This window comes from Acanthaster planci, linkage group LG05 (genome assembly GCF_054643075.1).
Source record: "Acanthaster planci isolate LZ-2023a linkage group LG05, COTS_SCS, whole genome shotgun sequence".
In the NCBI taxonomy this organism is placed as follows: domain Eukaryota; kingdom Metazoa; phylum Echinodermata; class Asteroidea; order Valvatida; family Acanthasteridae; genus Acanthaster; species Acanthaster planci.
In genome coordinates, this window is record NC_141781.1 from 22,108,745 (window position 1) to 22,128,094 (window position 19,350).

The 19,350-nt window shown below is 41.0% G+C and overlaps 1 protein-coding gene and 1 long non-coding RNA gene across 6 annotated transcripts in view; one reads left to right on the forward strand and one right to left on the reverse strand.

Annotated features, from left to right (window-relative positions):
- LOC110987437 (uncharacterized) overlaps positions 1-17,386 on the forward strand; it is a 64,594-nt gene extending 47,208 nt beyond the window's left edge. The window contains exons 2-9 of one of the 5 annotated variants that reach the window (XM_087137385.1): positions 632-708; positions 1,207-1,357; positions 2,039-2,292; positions 4,168-4,225; positions 7,210-12,092; positions 12,584-13,244; positions 13,775-13,824; positions 16,277-17,386. In XM_087137385.1, the coding sequence (XP_086993511.1) occupies positions 7,210-8,037 (828 nt within the window). In that variant the 5' untranslated portion in view covers positions 632-708; positions 1,207-1,357; positions 2,039-2,292; positions 4,168-4,225 and the 3' untranslated portion in view covers positions 8,038-12,092; positions 12,584-13,244; positions 13,775-13,824; positions 16,277-17,386. The remainder of the gene's footprint in view (positions 1-631; positions 709-1,206; positions 1,358-2,038; positions 2,293-4,167; positions 4,226-7,209; positions 12,093-12,583; positions 13,245-13,774; positions 13,825-16,276) is intronic. The other 4 variants (XM_087137388.1, XM_087137386.1, XM_087137389.1 and 1 more) reach the window with 4 other exon arrangements.
- On the reverse strand, positions 13,319-18,328 carry LOC147799246 (uncharacterized). Its single transcript, XR_015425487.1, has 2 exons — positions 17,946-18,328; positions 13,319-16,448 (listed from the first exon to the last, which is right to left on the reverse strand). It is a non-coding gene; the product is annotated as an uncharacterized LOC147799246 (long non-coding RNA).
- Positions 18,329-19,350: the final 1,022 nt, after the last annotated feature.

A 19,350-nucleotide genomic window follows, 5' to 3' on the forward strand; every position in this document is an offset into this window, starting at 1 on the left:
ACTCGATGAAGAGTTGACTGTGGTACGGGTTGACCCTGGCACTTTCATAAAGAGTTCTGTTTGCCCGTTGCGAAATAAACTTAGGTTCCATGTTGGTGAAACAATTTGGCTCAGAGTATTAATCTTCAACGGCTGATTCTCGGTGATAACCACTCCAGTCATTTGCTCATCATGAAAATTTTTCTAGCCTGAAACTGTTTCATTCAGATTCATTTTCAGCAGTATATTATGACATGTCAACAGTTTAACCCTAGCCTTCCCTAACCACACAGAATTGAACACCAGTAAAGTGTGAGAATTTGTGGCATTGGGTACTGTACCCCTAAACTGCTTGTGCTTCAACATGGGTTCAGGCATACCCAAAATGAACAGTTTTGGGGCACAGTTTACCATATCATGGTGTTTGAATCGGAATGAGTGGGTATGGTTCCTAGTAAATCATTCTTGCTTTGAATTTCTTGCTAACTTTAAGTGTTGTTGCTGAGTGTGATGCAGTGTGAAGGTGGCATACATGTAGGTACCTGTAAAGGATTTTTACAGCATTGTACCTAAGTTGTTACCAGGGTAGCTGCAATCAATTTGTGTGAAATGCATTACTTGTAAACCTTCAAAATGCACTTTTGCGATTCAGTTAACCTATGTGAAGAACTATGCCTTCCCTGGATGACATCACAGCAACAGCGCCCTCAGTTGTCCAGGAAAGCACAGGTATTCGAATATCTAAAAGTGGATTTGCGTCAGGGAGATGTTAATTTCAGCTTGTGAAAAAAAACACAAGCGTACTCAGGTGGGACTCGAACCCTCGGCAGGAAGTGGTGGGTTCAAGTCCCACCCAAGTACACTTGTGGGTTATTTCAAGTGTTTGAAAAAGTTCCCTTTTCAATGCATTTAACCAAATTGGAATGTAAAACAGTTTTCATCCATTGCAGAAGAGCAAAAAAAAGTTGCAGAAAAACTAGGTCTAAGAAAAATTCATTGCAGGTACACTTCAAAGGTTATTCAACTATGGCTTTGGGTTGACTGTAGGAGCATAATTATGTACACATACACTTCAAAGCAGTGTCTCGCAGTGAAAGAATTTGATATCATGCAGAATTTGGAAGACACTTTTACTAAATGCTGCTATGTGGAAATTGGTGCTTTTTCTAGCTTTCATCTATACAATCCCTTGCCTTCTAAGCAAGTTATTATTTTCTTTCTGAACAGAAAATTCACTCGGGAAAAATCATGACTGTGGACGTGACTGGAGATCATCTAACATGCAGCACAGAGTTACTTGGCCGGAAAAATCACAGGAACTTCAGTCACTGGGAAACAGATGTACTGTCATGATTGAATCAGCCATTGCATGTTGAGGGTGGGTACGAGGTGACTGGGACTAGAGTTGATGTACCCACATGCAGGTTGACTCGACTACAAGTTAAGCTGTTCAAAGAAGAATAAGAATTCCACCATGATTGATGGGAATGCCTGTCACAAATAACAGGAACTTACTTCTGTCCCCTAAAATATACAGATAGAATCAGTCGTTGCATGTTGGGTGTGAGGGGACTCGGGCAAGAGGCAACTTTCCTGCCTCTAGGTTAACCTGCAGCAGCCCAAGAAAGTTGGCTGTTTCTGGTCTGGGGTTGGCTCCAAAAGTGGTACAGTGATGCGTTGTGTTTCTGTGTAAAACGGGGGGTGTTAAAGCCCCCCCAGATCCAGCCTCACTCCTCAGAAAGGCTGTTAAACGTTACTTAGAGAAAAACTTCAGCAATTTAGGGGCTCCCAGTACACTGGCCCCAGAAGTTTTGGTCGTGATTCCACCCTTAACTGTCAATGATTCTTGCTTCCTCTGAGCCTTTAGCCCAAAGTTTGTGTCAACATATCAAATTAAATGTTACTTCCACCCAACAAACATGAGAAAAACTCTTTCATTTTAATTTACTGTTGCACAAGTGATTTGGGTAAGAGTTTAATGGGGACAAGTTAATTGGGGTATGAGATGAACACGCCTACCTAATTGACAGGTGTGTGTGTTTCATCTTTATGTTTATAGACACAAGTAACAAGCAGCTCATGTCCACCAATACAACTCGACCAATACGAGGAGAGTTGGTGAAATGTCTGTGAGTGACAGCGTGCCATGGCCAATCAGAAACCAGGCCAGGTTCAGCAGTCGCTGCTCAGGAAATGGCTGGCCAGTTTAAAGGCACGAGCGGCCGCTCCGCTCCTCAGAACGACCACCGATCATCTTAAGCTGCAGATGAAGACGGCATCGTGAGAGAGCAGATTGCAAGTAAGAGAATACGGGTGAGTGTTTATCAATACAAAGACAAAGAAATTGTTCTTTTAATGTATACAGTCCTTCAGTGAGCCCCTCAAGACCTTCAAAGTTAATTCTCTCGGATAACTTCAGTCAAGAGTTGAAGCGAGTACACTTTATAAGACCTGTCTCTGTGGTGGGGAAACATGTAAGGCTTGGCATTTGCTTGAGTGGATTTTAGAAACAAATCTGTTAACTTTAATTAGAGACATTCTGAAACTAATTATGATTATGATCCGTGATTGTTGAAGTCCTCCGAAAAGTGGTGTGCTGAAGTCCTATCCCAAACTTTCTTTGTCATGTTTCCTTTTTTCCTTGTTCTTTCAGTCTTGAGACTTCAATTTGAAGTTCCAGGGAAAATGGACAAAGTTCTTCGCAGTCCTTTTTTTAAACGTATCTTTATCAAGCCATGACAGGCAGGCCGATATTACGCAGACTGCTACTAAAACATTGGGCATTTTCTATGTATTTTTTCTCACTGAAATTCATTAGAAGTTTCTTTAAAGCAAATGCATTTGAACAGTTCTGCTCACGCTACTGTCCGGTTTTTAGTCATTGACAAGGCGTTCAATGTTGTTGATAGAACCACCATTGTTTGATCACACGTCACAGGATTGTCATACAGCCTGGCACTTCTGAAGGTTTTGCAATCACACAGTTATGGACTTTTGAAACATAGAAATGCTCTCTATATTGGTGAAAAGTAGGCAGAGCAGCGCTGAACAAACACACTTTGATTAGGACTGCTGCATTTTAATCTTCAGTTATTTGTTACCTGTATGTTCATGTCTTGGTTTGATTATTCCGTCATCATTGGCACTGCGCCACGTTCCTTTTGACCTCGCTATATAAAGTTCTTAGATGCTGACAATAAAGTTGTTTTTAATTACTTTTTAATTGTGCACACAGGAAGTTCATTGGTTATAAACTTCTTCCAAATTTCTGTGTTTGATGTCCAAAGTGGCGCAAATGGACTGCTCAAATTCTAATTCAAATTTTTTTTGTTACGGAAAGCACCCCTATTTCACCATCTTAACTGACTTAGGGGGTTGTTACATGTCGTTTACACCATCACTTCCCGCTAATGATGACCAAGCAAATTCATCACCGAGCACAGCAGCTTGCAACACTCAAACAAGACTAGATTTGTTTTGTGCAAAGTCTTTGGTCTTCGCAACTGAATTACGCGTTATGTCTTTTTTCCCCATAAGCCGGCTCAAAAGGGTGTGTTATTTTTGACCCACCTCACAGCTTCCCCCTCCCAACTTGGCTGTACCACACTAAACTTTGTGAAACTTGGTACACATGTACGGTAAACACATTCCTTATCATTACAAATGTAAAGTTTGAACTCAATCAGACGTCCGTTTATTGTTATTGTACCGTCATTTGAAGTTCAAAGCTGCACGCATGTCGGCCTGCGTGCACTGAACAACGCAGTGGAAAAGTATACATTTCTTGCTGACCTGTACCAGAAAAAGTATGTTTGATTTTAACAACATTGGTTTAAAAATGACCACAACAAGTTACTTTAAAAACTGTCAAAGGCTCAGCTCCTGAAAACATGCAGTGCCGCTATATTGCAAAAATTGTTGAGGGGGCTTAATTTGGGTTATGTCAGAATTTGAAAGGAGAGCTGTTTCTGCTTCCTCTGACATGAGTGGTCCATCTTTCTGATCTTCCTCTTAACTTTGTGACTCTTGGCCCAATGCAGTCTCCTTTACAGATTGTGAAATGAAGTTTTGCTGTGTGTGTTTTTTTTTGTGTGTGTTTATTTTAAATGTACACCTAGAAAGATCACATCTGATTGTTTATTTGACAAACCAAAACATTTCTTGTGCTTTCTTTGGTATTATTTTCAGCCTACACCGATTAAATTCAGACACCAGGAACTTGTATGCTTGACTAAAACGCATCAAGGTGAGTGTCTTTAATAAGCAAGATGTTATTTTAACAGAAAATACCAAGATATGTTACGATCTGAAAAACGCCAAACTATTTACTAATGGTAATTATTCTAAAGCTTGAATTTCTCCAGTGCAACAAAGAAAACAAAGAAAATCGCAGTGATATAAGGAACAAACAAACAATTGGGATTTAATGAGAATGTTACAATTAACTTGTCAAAAATAAGGATAACAAAGAAAATTGCTGATTGGAACTACTGGTAGTTTACAGTGACAAGGGTAAAGAATGAAGAAAAGATCTTACGTAAACAAGAAGATCTTACGGGCGAGATCTTGGCGGGTACTACGGTGAAGAAAGCTGGTCTCCACCGATGGTGACAAAAAGTTCAGTCCTTGATGTTGTAAAAATGAGCTCCAACAGGGCGACGATCCTGTCCAATAGGAATAACCAGACTTGAGACTAAATGGCGAGGGCGTGATGACCATTGCAAATACAGGGCTTTGATGATTCTTCAATCTGGAACTGGATTCAGTTCACAAACTCTCTCTTTTGGAACAAAATTTTTCTCTGCAATTCATTTGGTCTGGACAAACTTTTTATACAAGTGTCACTTTACGGACAAGTCGCTTCCACGGGTTGAAATGATGAGAAGTCATTGAGTCAACGACTTCTCAAAGCCCCTGTAAAATAGAATTGCTTTCAAAATTCTCTCTAGGTATGTGTATCTCTCTCTCTGTCTTTGTCTGCCAGAGCCCGTATTTTATAGTCTAGCACTTTGGCTAGGTTCTAGTCAGGCTTCTGAGTGGCGATCCCTGATTGGAGCACTTTGGCTAGGTTCTAGTCAGGCTTCTGAGTGGCGATCCCTGATTGGAGCACTTTGGCCAGGTTCTAGTCAGGCTTCTGAGTGGCCATCCCTGATTACAGCACTTTGGCTAGGTTCTAGTCAGGCTTCTGAGTGGCGATCCCTGATTGGAGCACTTTGGCTGGGTTCTAGTCAGTTTTCTGTGTGGCGATCCCTGATTGGAGCACTTTGGCTAGGTTCTAGTCAGGCTTCAGAGTGGCCATCCGTGATTGGAGCACTTTGGCTAGGTTCTAGTCAGGCTTCTGAGTGGCCATCCCTGATTGGAGCACTTTGGCTAGGTTCTAGTCAGGCTTCTGAGTGGCGAGGACAAATACATGTACAAATTGAAAAAGATCGTAAATATGTGATAATTCAAAATAATTCCAACAAATTTAAAATAAATTGACTAGAAATAAGAATGTTCCCCTTCAGATCCAGATTTCACGAAAACTCATCCCCATAAAGATGGAATTTCTCCAAAGGACAAGCCGCCAAGAACTGAACATCCAACACTTGGTTCAGTGTATCAAGAGCTGGATATCAAATACACCAACCTTTGCCCACTGAATGGTTACAAAAGTTAATTTTGTGCTTTGCTGCTCCGTTAATGCAGTTCTCATCAACAAGAGCCTGAAAGCTTGCAATGATTGCTTGGCTAGTCCTTGCCTCCTTTTACCCATTACGGGAGTAGCAGGTCATGTCAACGATTGCACATTCCCTCATTGTTTGGACCGCAAACTTGGAAGCGCATAATCGGAGTGGTCCGTCCAGAGGGCTGTGGTCAGATGGACTGTACCATTTCCTGGGAAGGGGGGAATGACATGTACATGTAGCTCGTATATTTACTGTGCTGCAGAGAGTCACTTTAACCAGTAGTGCCGTACACGTGTCTTTTGATTGCTTATAGAATACTGAACCATTTCACTTCCTTTCCACCTGTACATGCATGATGTGGCACCCTCTGGTCTGATCCATTATTCTTACAGGTAGGGCCAATGCAAAATTTGAAAGGGGGGGATATGCACACAAAACCCATAGGAAAATTCAAGCTTCTCCACGCACACCCCTGGAAAATACCGGTAAATGTTGTCCTCAACGTTCATTTCTGCAACAGTAAAATAAATATCAGATCTGTACTTTCAAGTGAAAACAGCTCTTCCCTCGTCCATTTTGGGGGATTGTTGACTCACTTCCTCAGCTTCAGTGGTTCTTGTCTTGTTAAAGTGACTGTGTGGAGACTGAGGCTGATGGAGTTACAAATTCAACAGTATCTCATGGTCATCCCAATCTAAAATGTCAGATCATTCGTGAAGTGTACTCTAACTGGCATTGTGTCTGAACGCCAAATGTTTGGGCCTCATGCATGGACTGCAATCTACTTCTGGTGCTTACACTCCATAGCTCTGTCACACCAGATCAAGGCAAGGATTTACTCTCAGTGTGAGTAATGCATTTAGTCGAAACACACCAGTATCCTTATGTGCATAGAATAGCCTGTGGTGGAGTTCCCCGTTGGGCATATGGAGCACAGTTCCATGGTGGTGGAAAGGTTGAAAATGGGTGGTCACGGTGGTGGAAGGCATTTTGCTACGGAGGAAGCTAATGGTTCACATGGGTTTGCACTGCATTCTGCCATCCAAGATGAGCAAAGTTTGGTTGAACAACAGCTGGATAGAGAGCGTTAACTTGGGGGGTCCATATATCATGGGTCAGGCTCTCCTAGGCTGCTGTACCCAAACATCTGAGGTGAATGTTTCTGTCGAGTTGGTCGTTCCTCTGCAGTAGGCAATGAGCCTGACTCTAGCTTACCTGGTGGCTGGCTACTCAGTACAAGTTCCACTGGACAATCCTTAGGTGGCACAGTAGTGGTTGGTACATCAACTGGTAATTATTCTCTGGAAATAATTTTCTGGAAATAAAAGAGGTACATTGATTAGGACTTGTGATGATACATTGAAGCTAATGAAAATTGAAATCTATTCTGACGATCACATCTTGTTGTATGCCCTACATGTACTGACGGATAGTGTTTTTTAACTATTTGCATTTACATGTAGAATTTAACTATGGCCCCCCATTGACCTTCCTTTTTTTCTATTTTGCTCCAGTTATTTTTTTGGTTTGTTCCCTGGATATATTTTATTATATTTTACAGATGCAAATGTGTCTCACTACAATCCTTTCATTTGCCATCCTTCTGGGCAACTCTATCAAGCTCCAAGCAAACATTACTGGGCCGGTTCCCACAGACAGTGATGGTCCTGTGTCTCAGCTGTGTCCAGTGTGCTGCCAGCAGGGACCTGCTGGAACACCCGGCATACCAGGCCTGCCGGGCAGCCCAGGCCTGTATGGCCCAGCGGGGTCAAAGGGCGATGCAGGTGAACCTGGTAAAAAAGGGGAGATTGGTCCTGTTGGTCCGATGGGTCAGCAGGGAATTCCCGGAAAAATCGGGCCCAAAGGGGATAACGGAATGGGCCTGCCTGGTGAGACAGGTCGGAGAGGTCTTCCTGGTTTTGTGGGCCCAACTGGGGAAGCGGGTGTCAAAGGTCAGAAGGGTGAGCCTGGGGAGGCTCCAAATGACACCGCATACCGGGTGGCATTCACCGCGAGGAGGACGACCGACTCGGATACCTCTACGAGTTACGGCACACGTTTGGCCTTCGAGGAAACTGGGTTGCTTCTTGAGGGTACCAGCTTCAATCTGGCAACAGGCACGTTCACATGTAATGTGCCGGGTATCTACATGTTCATGTTTTCTCTGTGCAAGGATCGTTCTGTCGATGAACTCGATGTCCAGCTGAGGAAGAACGGTGACCCGATTATTTCTGGTGCTAGCATTAACCAAAGTAATCATGACCAGGTGTCTGGGAGCACAGTGGTTGTTCTGGAGCAAGGAGACACAGTGTATTTAACAATGTATGGTAGGGTGCATAGTAATAGAGGGAATTACGTCACATTCAGTGGCTTTCTCCTTGCTGAATAAACAAACAGCGGCCTAGCTCCAGTCCAGTTGCTTCCGGATCCGCCCTAAAAAAAAAAAAAAAAACACAGTGACCATGCATGAAGTATATGGTTAAACTTGTTGCCTTTATATTTATGAATCAGCAAAAAGAATATGCATAATGTATACATTACCTTCATTCAAAAGTTCATACATATTTATGAATCCTTAAATGGAAATCAAATGTTTGTCCAAAGTCATACAAATTTTTAGGGAGCTCACAATCAATGTTTTGAGTTTCATTGAGAGACTTAATGGTAATTTTGTATGTATATGCATTCTGGTCCTAAAAAGATTGCCACTAAAAAAAGAAGAAAATCAAAAAATCTCCAAAACAATGACCCCTCATTTTCCTGAATACCACTTTATTTTGTTCAACCTCAACTGAACATGTTATTCAGTCCGTGCGACCAGAGAGCTATTCGTAGAAACACAGGTGTGACACTGCACAGATTGGAGTGGACTTAATGGCTCATTGCAATGTTCTGTTCTAGTTTCTACTCAACAGCAGATGACAGTTTTGGTGTGTGATTCAATTTGGGTTGCTGCCACCATGGCCCTGGATCCACCCCTACTTAAGGGGGGAGGTCCAAGCCAACACAGTCAGTTGTTATACAAGCAATTTTCATACAATGAAAGAGTGACAACTGTTACTTTATGTGATGTTAGAGTAAGTAGAGCTGTCTGAAAAGTCAGAAAAAATATGAAATGCCTAAAGGAGGTAGGGCTGGCTTCGGATATGGGGGTGATAACAGTTGACATCTCTTGTGTATGTACTTCATTGACAGTGACCCGTTCCCTACCATCTGTTGCAACCCCCCCCCAAAAAGCACAAAATTCTTGTGAAAAAGAAAATCACTTGGTGTTGACGAGGACCAGTATTACATAATGTCCTTATATACCTTAACCACTTCGGGCCGGGGCATTTTTCAACGTTGAGGATGCTGGGCCGGCATGACTATCATTTTTTCCGTTTTCAAAATCCTTCAACAATTCATCATTCCATTTAACAGTCGTTTATAGCCGCACGGAGTAATCTTCAGGCACTACTCTAAGTTGACAGGTGACCTTCATTGACGCCCGAATATTTCAGCCAGGCCTGCAGCCTTGTAAACAGAGCCCAGATTGTGCGGTGTTATACAACTGTCTTTTGTTCACGAACCTGGCTCAGTGCACTGCTGACCTCTTTTCAATAGGGGCCAGATTAGCATGCAGCGGTGCTGTGTGGCTCATCGCTGCGGTGGTGGAGAGCTTTTGTCCCCGGTGGTAATCCGCTTGCTCTAAATACCCCAAACCCTGGTATACGGTTTCAAAATAACGCTGGATTATCACCACTTTTGAGAGTGAAAAATGCCGGTCATGCCCAGCAGCCTGGTCTTTTGTTCGGAGTACGGTCTTTTGTTACAGGGCCCTGTTTCCTTTGTCCGAGTTCGGAGACCCCGACCACACATATAAACCATACGGCTCCGATTTCGGAGTCCCCGGCTGGTAGTGGTTAAGGTAAAAGTTGATTGTCACCCAGGGCATAGATGTAGTCTGGAATTCTGGGTTGTGGTCAGGGTTGAGGGGTTGTGAGATGAAGGTGTTACCCATAAGTCCCTTCCCCTCCCTGCCTACAGTCCTCCCGCTACCTATGAGGGGCACGATCCACGGACCTATGGTAATTGCAACTGTACTTTCCCAACAACTACATCAATAAAATCTCTTTTTTTTGGTTGAGTGCCATGGATTTTGTTCTGGACTATTAAAGAGCCTACAATCATCTGCTTTGAAATATAATTGGGATTCGCTGGATGATGTTTCATTCAAAATTCGGTTGGGCAGTAGCATTTTTAGATCCAAAAGTTACATTTTAAATGTATATGTGTGTCACTTGATCTGATAGTTTTGACCATGTTAAGTTGGTTTGGCATATTTGAAACTTTCATTGAAGGTTTTGATTATTTAGAGAAATATGAAGGCAAGAAGCATTAAGCACCTTTCAGTCAAGATGGAAAGACCCTTAATTGTTAATTTGTTCTAATCTAGCATTACCTAATCTTCATTTTGAAACCTCAGTAAAAGAGTAAGGATGACGAGATCTTGCAGGAGTTCTTACAGAAAGAGATCTTTTTAACAGAGAGACTTCATAAATGAGAGAGATTGCCTCTTATTTTGGAAAGGTTTCATGCAGTACCTTATCAAGTTTAGTATGCTATGTAGATTTGTGAATATTTTCTCTAATACATTACTTACAATTTGCATTGATATAGTTACCCGAATGGTAGTGAGTATATTGCTTGTTACTTATTATATGCAATGAACTTTGTTACAAACCATTTTTTTTTTGAAATTTTGAGAAGTCAGAGCCCTAAAGTACATGTACTAGTGGACGGACTTTTGCCGCCCTGCCACCTGATTTGATCATGCTAGTGTGCAGAATGCAGTCTAAACAAAGAGCAGTCTCAAATTACAACTGAACCCAGTTTAAAAGCAAACTTTGCATGAAAAACATAAATTTCAGTTTATGACAACATCTTTAAATTGATAGTTTTATCTGTTACGATTAATTATTATGGATGCTTGGTATTAATCTACAGCTTCTTTCCTCACATCACTGTAAAATGTCAACTTGTAAAAAAGGCCAAGAGGCGATACAGTTGCTCTTCAAATGTCATGATTGTTAAAGTATTTCTGTCAAAGTAGTCCACAAATCTAGTTTGATATTTTGTCTTTGGCATCATACATCTTATTATCAGCCCCTAAAAGACAGTTAACCACCATTTTTGTACTTAAATGGCATTTAGCAAAATACACTATGTACACCATGTAACATGTACAAGTAGAATTTAGTGTGGATTAAAATATCCTATGAATTGCAAATAAGTATGCAAATTCTTTGTCCTAATTTGCATGTGAGAGTACAGTTTTTGAAGGCCTCTTAGTGTTGTGTTGACCTAGTCATGACTAAGGTGTATGCCCGCGATGACCTTATTCTTGCGGTTGTTACACTTGAGAGGTTTGTCAACCTGAAGGATGAAGTCTGACGGGGGACTACAAACTCATATTTTGTTGAAGTTCTGACGGGGACTACAAACTCATATTTTGTTGAAGTTCAGATAAATTTTATACGAGAGTGCTCTCTTTTTACAGTGATGTGAATTACTGGAAGTATTTTTAAAAATGGCACCGGTTTGTAGACCACGTTACGGTTAACATCTGTGCTGGGAAATTTCACAAAGTACATAGAAGGAAACTTGGAGATAAAAGTTTACCATACATGGCACTTTAGGCATTAGTTAATTGAAAATATTCAAGAATTTGAAAGTATTATTTTCTGATTGCATGAGACAAGCATGTTGAATCAAATACAGTAATATGCAGTATACAGTGGTCTGAATAACTCCAAAACCTGCAGTGCGAGATATATGCACATGGGTGTACTCGGCATGATAACAAGGAGATAGCTGATTTATGTACTGACCTGTCTTGAATTCTGCAAATATGCACTGAAATATAGAAATAAATGTTGAGTTGAATTTAAATTATATCACGAAAGCAGTGTAGGGGTCAGACAATGGTCACATGAAAAGAGCTATTGCTGTGTAATTCCGGTGTAAGCAAGGAAGAGGCCAGAGTGAACAGAGAGACACTTTAATTCACTCCATATTCTCACTCAACTGTAATCCAACTCAAAGTCAGTTTTGGCTGTAGATATGAGTTTAAGTTATGTTGAATAAGGGCTGGACAGGAAGAGAAGTTAAACTGACAGAAACAGCTGTTTGCTGCTCATACTTTGAATTCCTCTAAGTTTTCTGATCACCTACAAGTTCCTAGCCCTACCCCTTCAGATTTCATACAAGATGCAGAGTGTAGTATGCAATTCAAGCAACCTGTGCAGGCTACCCATGTGAGTGTGAATTGAGCCAGTCGCAACCTAAGGAGTGGCAGAGCTGAGGAGAGAAAGTGGAAGGACATCCTGACAAGTTGGTGGACTCATCCTAGAACTCATCAGAAATTCAGGAATACAGAAAATCTAACTCAACAAATTGTCCAAGGTTAGCACAGCAGTTTATTGCTTGTAATTATGATCAGAGTACAGCATTGCCATCGAATGAAAGAGCTTATTCCGATAACTGGAGGAAAACACTGGAAATTTCATCCCATCACTTACTACAAATTGTGGATTACTGTTTTGAATAATCATTATTGGCTGAAAAGTAGGGCTGACAGCCTGGTTCCAGCCTCCATGATTAGTCCGATTAGAGGGACAAAAAGTAGTGTCAGGTGTCTGCATCATACATTTGCTTGCCTTGCAAGTAATATCATCCCCAAACCAGGTGCAAATACAAGCCAGTGATGTTCAACCAAAGGAAAGTCATTGCTTGGTGATAAAGTGCCCTTAATCATTTATGTTGGACCATCTTGAAGTAGTGTTGGCAAGTGCGTTTGTCATGCTCTCAAGAATTTGGGGTTAATTGTGCACCGTCCGGAATACATCAACTTCAGTTTTGTTTTTAAAATTCTCCTTCCTTTGTTCTGATGACAGACTCAACCATCCTTCGTAACACCTGGTCATCCAGAGTGCTCACTGCAAGCAATTCAATCAGCCTACTAACCAGCGGGTCATCTTGTGAACCAATCAGCCTACTAACAAGCCAGTCATCTTGTGAACCATCAGCCTACCAAGCCAGTCGTCTTGTGAACCAATCAGTCTACCAACCAGCCAGTCTTCTTGTGAGCCCATCAGCCTATCAACAAGCTATTCATCCTGTGAGCCAATCAGTCTACCAACAAGCCAGTCATCTTATGAACCAATCGGCCTACCAACCAGCCAGTCATCTGTTGAGCCAATCTGCCCATCAACCAGCCAGTCATCTAGTGAGCCCATCAGCCTACCAACCTGCCAGTCATTTTGTGAACCAATCAGCCTACCAACCAGCCAGTCGTCTTGTGAACAAATCAGCCAACCAGCCAGTCGTCTTGTGAACAAATCAGCCAACCAGGCACTCATCTTGTGAAGCAATAAGCCTACTAATCAGCAATCCCTCTTTTGAACAAATCAGCCAACAATCCATCTTGTGAGCCAAGCAGCTAGCTATCAACCTACCAACCAGCCATTCACCCTGTAAGCCAGTCATAGGCAACTAGCAAGGAGCCAGACATCAGTGTTACTGGAAGTCTACACCAGTTGTTTTGTGGATTAGCAGGTAAACTGCAGGCTTTTAGCATTGACTTTTGTTTGGATTTTCCCATCTATTTGTATTTAGTTCACAATTGAATATTTATATCATAAGGGGCTGTTCATGTGAATGGCCCATTCTCCCTGATGGTCTTGGTTTTAATGTTCAGTAACTTCAGTAACTTATGTTAAGTACAATTACACTGCCCTTTAGGGCTAGAATGCACAAGAACTCCCCACAAAATTTAAGGCATCCCGTCTGTTTATAAAAATAATAATCTTGTATAGCACCAAATACATCAAAGATGTTCCGGGCACTTTCCAGTCACTAACCAAATAAATAAAAACAAATAATTTAATCAAATAAAAGCTTTCTACAATTTGTTACAAGTTAATATCAACAAGAAAACAATCACATTAGCATTATAACCTAAGACCAAAATAATGAAGCAAGATACATCCTTAAATGGCATATAAATTTGTAAACAAGAAAAATGGCTCTGAAATCGCTGATTTTGTTAACAAGATTTTGAATTTTTCCTTCCATCTGTTGCTCAGGAGAAATGCCAATGGTCACTTTACAATGAGCAGGCTTCACCGACAAGAAGGTAAAAAATTAAGTCTTTTAGGTAAACCACTTCATCTTTTGGGCAAAGGCAAAAAATTACCCCAGGAGATTAGTAGATCACATAGATCAGTTTGTTGAGTTTATATCTTGAAGTATAGATAATGAGCTTAAGTCTCATGACACATTTTCAGCCAACTCAATTTCACATCAAATTTCATTTTAAGTTGGACATTTTTCTTAAGTACGAATTGAAGTGTGACTCATAAGGCCACAAATAGTTAGAGAAGTTTGAACTGAGAACTCATCTTAGAGAAACATGTGCATAATTTATTCAAATATGTCTGGCTTTCTCAAGAAGTGAGTACTTTCTAAACTTAAAATTTGAGAGCCATGGAACATAACTGACAAACCACTTGACTCCAAAAAGCACAGAGATAACACTCAAATATGTGACCCACTCTGCTAAAAAGGTATTAAGGAACATTGTGCTATTTCACACCAAGGGCTCTTTTAGGTGGACAGTACTTTCACAATTCATACAAGAAACCTAACTGCTGCTATGGAAATCAAGAGACTTTCTTCTTTGCTGATTTCTTTTTCCACTTCCTGTGTTTAAAGGGCTTTATCTCTGAGAGCAATTCTGTTAATATGTATAATATGACTATGCGAAAATCAATATATCTCCAGATTGCTAAACGCCACAAGGTTCAAACCTACACAAAATTATAGCTTTTAATGTAACCAATTCAAATGTGTATGTAACTCATTTGAATAAAATGTCCCATTATACCGATTTTGGTGGAGCTGGTCACATATTTCCCATAGCTGTATAATTTTAGATTTTTGTAGCAAAGATACTTTGGCTGCACACACCAATAACATGGGACAAAGTTTAAGCAACTGCTGAGGAAGTGCTCTGAATTTTTATTAGTAACCTGATAATACAAAAATAATTTTTGAAACAAATCTTTCAAAGGTTGGTATACTCTTGGGGTTCAAAAAGAAGTTTTGACATCTTTAACCCTAACCCCCTAGGCCTTATTACTGGGAACCATCCTGAATCCTCCAAAATCCTCTGATTTTCAATATGAAAAATTTACATTCAGCCTCAATCCTCCAAAATCCTCCAATAGTTTGAATGTACATAAAATAAGTCGTGCTCACTGCCTCAATCCTCCAAAATCCTCCAATATACATGTGCATGTACACTATGCCCCAAAAAGGACACTGCTATGTAATCAGGTTTGTTATAATCATTGCCAGGGAAAGGATGAGAAAGGAAGGGAAATGAAAGAGGAGGGAAATGGGAAGGGCAAGGGATTGGTTTAGGGGTTTTTGTTTTGTTTTTTTTTTTTTTGTTTTTTTTGTGTTTGATTTTTGAGAGGATGCTGATGAACTTTAACTTTTGAACACTTTGAAAAGGAAAAAAGATTTCTCACAAAATATGGAATGTTCCACTGGATTTGTTAAAAACAAAGTACTTGGGTTTCAACACAGTGCAATTAGGGGACTGCATGGTCACCAATAAAGAATGGGAGATTTGTCCTTGACTCTACTGATACCAAAGAACATGTACATGTACTGTGTGACTGTTATGTACATTGTACATGCATGTATGCATGTACATGTACAAGTATACCTACATACATGTACATGTACTGTGTGACTGTTATGTACATTGTACATGCATGTATGTACATTGTACATGTACAAGTACACCTACATACATGTACATGTGTGTACTGTACGTGTATATGGTTAATTTCCACTGTGACCAGTATACGTATATAATGTAAAGTACAATGTACATGTAGCGTATATTATAACTGCATGACCACTGGTGGGGTGCAGCCTGCCACATGTAGAAAGTAAAATAACCCCCACCCAGCAATATTCTAAAATCATTTATTTCGAGAACATATTTGCACAGTCAGTCCTCCAAAATCCTTCTTTTGTGTCAACACCATTCAGCCTCAATCCTCCAAAATCCTTTAATGAAAAATTTGCATTCAGCCTCAATCCTTCAAAATCCTTTTTGAAAAATATACCATTCAGCCTCAATCCTCCAAAATCCTCTAGTGCCTTATGTACCATTCAGCCTCAATCCTCCAAAATCCTCCAAAACCGCCCAAAGGATTTTGGAGGATTGAGGAGGGTTAGGGTTAAGAAAGACGTTAAACACACCTAGGGTCTCCCCAACCCCACTTTATGTCACCTCATTGATGCAGAGCCTAACATGATTCAAGCTATTAAGCCTGTGCTTTGTGAATATTAGAGTTCCAATTGGAGTTCCGCCGCTGAAATGCTGCAGACTTGACAGGTGGTTGGGTGATCAGGGGATTTGTTTAAGGTTCAAAGAAGCCTGCTTTTGAGTTTGCAATTTGAGATCAAATTCGGGGAAGTTTAAGCAGAATGGTGCAGTTCACTATTTGAATGTCTGATGATTACAAAGAGGTCTTAAAACTGCTTCACTTCTCTCGTCACTTCGTCAGGTAGCACTTCCAGCTGTGGGATCCATGCCATCGACGGATGGGTTTTGGGAGATTGAGGGCAAGATAACCCTGGCAGCTTTGTACATCAGATAAAGTCCCTCTCGTTGAAGATAGGTGTCGCTTGGAGATTGCACAGATGTCCAGAGGACCATGGGAGGACTTGAATTAGATTCTGTGGGGAAAAACAAATTTAAAATACTAAGTTTATTATTATTATCATTATTTCTGGTTATGGCACCAAGAATTCCTCAGACGCACCCCACTCACTGTAGCTCTCAAGCCTGAAATAACCTGTGTAGAGGAGATAGTGAGAAGCAGTTACAGTTTTAGAGGTGGGAGGAAAACCCCACAGGAATATTCTGGGTAAAAGCCATCAGGTAGGGACTGACAACCCAATGCGGGTGGACCGAGCCAGGAATCGAACGCCGACCGTAGAGGTGGAAAGCGAGGACAGAACCAACCTGACCAATTAGGTGATGCTTTAGAACACATTTGATTGCAACCTGAAGTTTGTGCGACCTTGGAGAAAAAAATGTCTTTTCTTGTGGAATTTTTTAAAGCTGAAGGCAAAACTCACTTATGAAGATATTTTATACTGGATGTCAGACAACTGGACGATTTACCAAGTCATCCATTATTACAACTCAACTGTTAAAGGTGTGAACATGCCAGAGTTTGGGCCATATAACAGCTTGTGGCTCAATGTGTTTGGGCACATTTGCGTGTGTTGCATTACGTTGCAACTCGACTCACTGGGCATGGCATGCATCTATGCACAGGTGCCTTGGCTGCACCGATGATCAGTTTGCTAGTGAGCCAGTGTGGGAAACAGCAAATCGGTCCCCCAATCCTTTCTCTTTTCTTAATTTGGAGAAAAGGTGTGGGTAATGTGACTGTAAAGCACAAGCACACTCATTACAAGTCAAATTGTCTAAATCGACAATTTGTTCCAGTGGTCGGGTTGTCTGTCCATTTGAGGTACGGATGGTCACGTTGTCTCAACGGTCGAGTTGTCCCAAGTCGAGTTGGCAAACGGTCAAGTTGTCTGAGCCCCTTTAGATTGCACAAATTCTTACCACTGAGCTTGAGAAATAAATGAGGAAAACTGGATTTGTTAGAGTGCTGTTGTGTCCTCAATTTGTTGTCTGATTATGACATTTCAAGTAACAGTTAGTTTAGGGGCTTATGCTTCATCAAAGCTCATTTTTGCCAAGATCATATTGCCAGCCGCCATCCACAGGTGAAGGAATATGTAGCAAGGGCGTGGGAATGAATTAGTCACATGGCTGATTAATATGCAAAAAACCTACAGAGCAAATGACTCCATGGGAAATCTGCTACTCCCAAATTTGGAAAGAATACTGCATTTTTTCATGTTTGAATGTTAGTCTCAGAGAAGTCACTTGCTGCAAAATTGTTGACTTACGATAGGCCCAGTAGGTCTGCTGAAAAATATTTCCAGCTTTGTCAGACGTTACCGTTGCAAATGGCAACTTCCCAAAACAACCAAAATGGAAATATACGTGTAACATCTCAAAAAGGTAAAAAAAATCGGTGGTAAACTGCCGTGCCATCTGATCGTCCTAAGTGCAACACATTTCACAATAAAATTTCACATAATTCTACAGGAATTACTCAGCAGAATAAAAACAGGTTTTTATTTACTTACTCCAGTCTTAGCATGCAATGCAGGCATCAAAGCGCTAGTGGATAATTAATTTCAGCAAGCTTTGCTTCAGCCTTTGGGACTAGGTGCAAATGTTCCCGTTCGTATTGTCCAAAGACAACTGATGATGTCCAACCAACGCTCCCTGCCATGAAGCTCGGCTGAAGACCAGACGACAAATGACATGAATGAAAACATGTTGGTGGTTATGCATTTGTTATGCTGAAGAGGAAAATATCATGTGACGATAGAGGGAGGTGTGGCGCAAGAAATTTGGGGGGTGGACAGGAAACGTTTAGTTGGCTACGGGGAAAGAAAACGAATACAACGTACAAGTCAGTGTTAGAGGCGAATACAAGGCGTTTAAACCCTGGGCACTCATTACATCGACGTTAACTGAATGATACTTCGACTGAGAAAGAGACCAATTCTTTTGTTGAATTCTTTTGTTCAGTCTCCCCTAAACAATAAAAAGATTGGAGGCTTACGGAGGATTAGACGCCGCTATCTTTCGTTACGCTTGAGTGAACAACAATGGGGAGAATTGAAGCAGAAAATCTCGAAAAACTCGCCTTTAAAAGCATTTTAGGCAACAAAACGATATTTTTTGCAGAGGAAATTGCAAAACAAATCTACCTGTAGTTTCAAAATTCAAAAATTTGCCCGAATAAAAAAGTTGGCTTTTCAGGACAGGCTGGGTCCACGCTGAAACTTTCTCCCGCTCGCCGTTGGTGGCGCTATAACATTGAAAGTGCATGTACGTACGATGCGGTTGATGATGTATGTGCACAGTGCTCGCGTCAATGGGAACCACTGATATAGTTATTTCTCTAGCATAGCGCACGCCGTATGGTTATGCACAATGCGCATGTTCCTTGGGAACGCCGAAATGGCCAATTCTGTAGCTCGCTGTGCTGTATACATGTATGCACGATAGAGCGTGTACAAAAATGGCCATATCGGCGGTCCAAATCGGATTTTCTGAACGGTCCAAAACGTTGGTTACCCGTTTTTGTGTTAGTTTCAGGTTAAGCAGGCGGGAACCAGTATTGCTTGGAAAAGTTTGGCAGTGTTCTTACGAAAAAGTAGTAAAACAAACTGTTTTGCTCGCGAGGAAAATAAACAAATAAAAACTCCTGTACAAGCTCAGATAGTCTGATCAATTTTGGAAGGAGGTTTTGTTGCAAATATAAAAAAAACCAGGTTATTTAGGATTTGCTTGAAGCAGGATGATGGAAGTAGCATGGAGGTAGAAATAGAATACGTATTTTGTCTAATGTAAAGAGCAAAATAATTATTATTGCTTTTGATAATCCGAGAAATTATAGAAAAGAGCAGGTTGTGAACCCCCTGCCCCCGTTACAGAGCCCCACCCTCACCGCTTAATTGTTACTGCACTCAGAATACA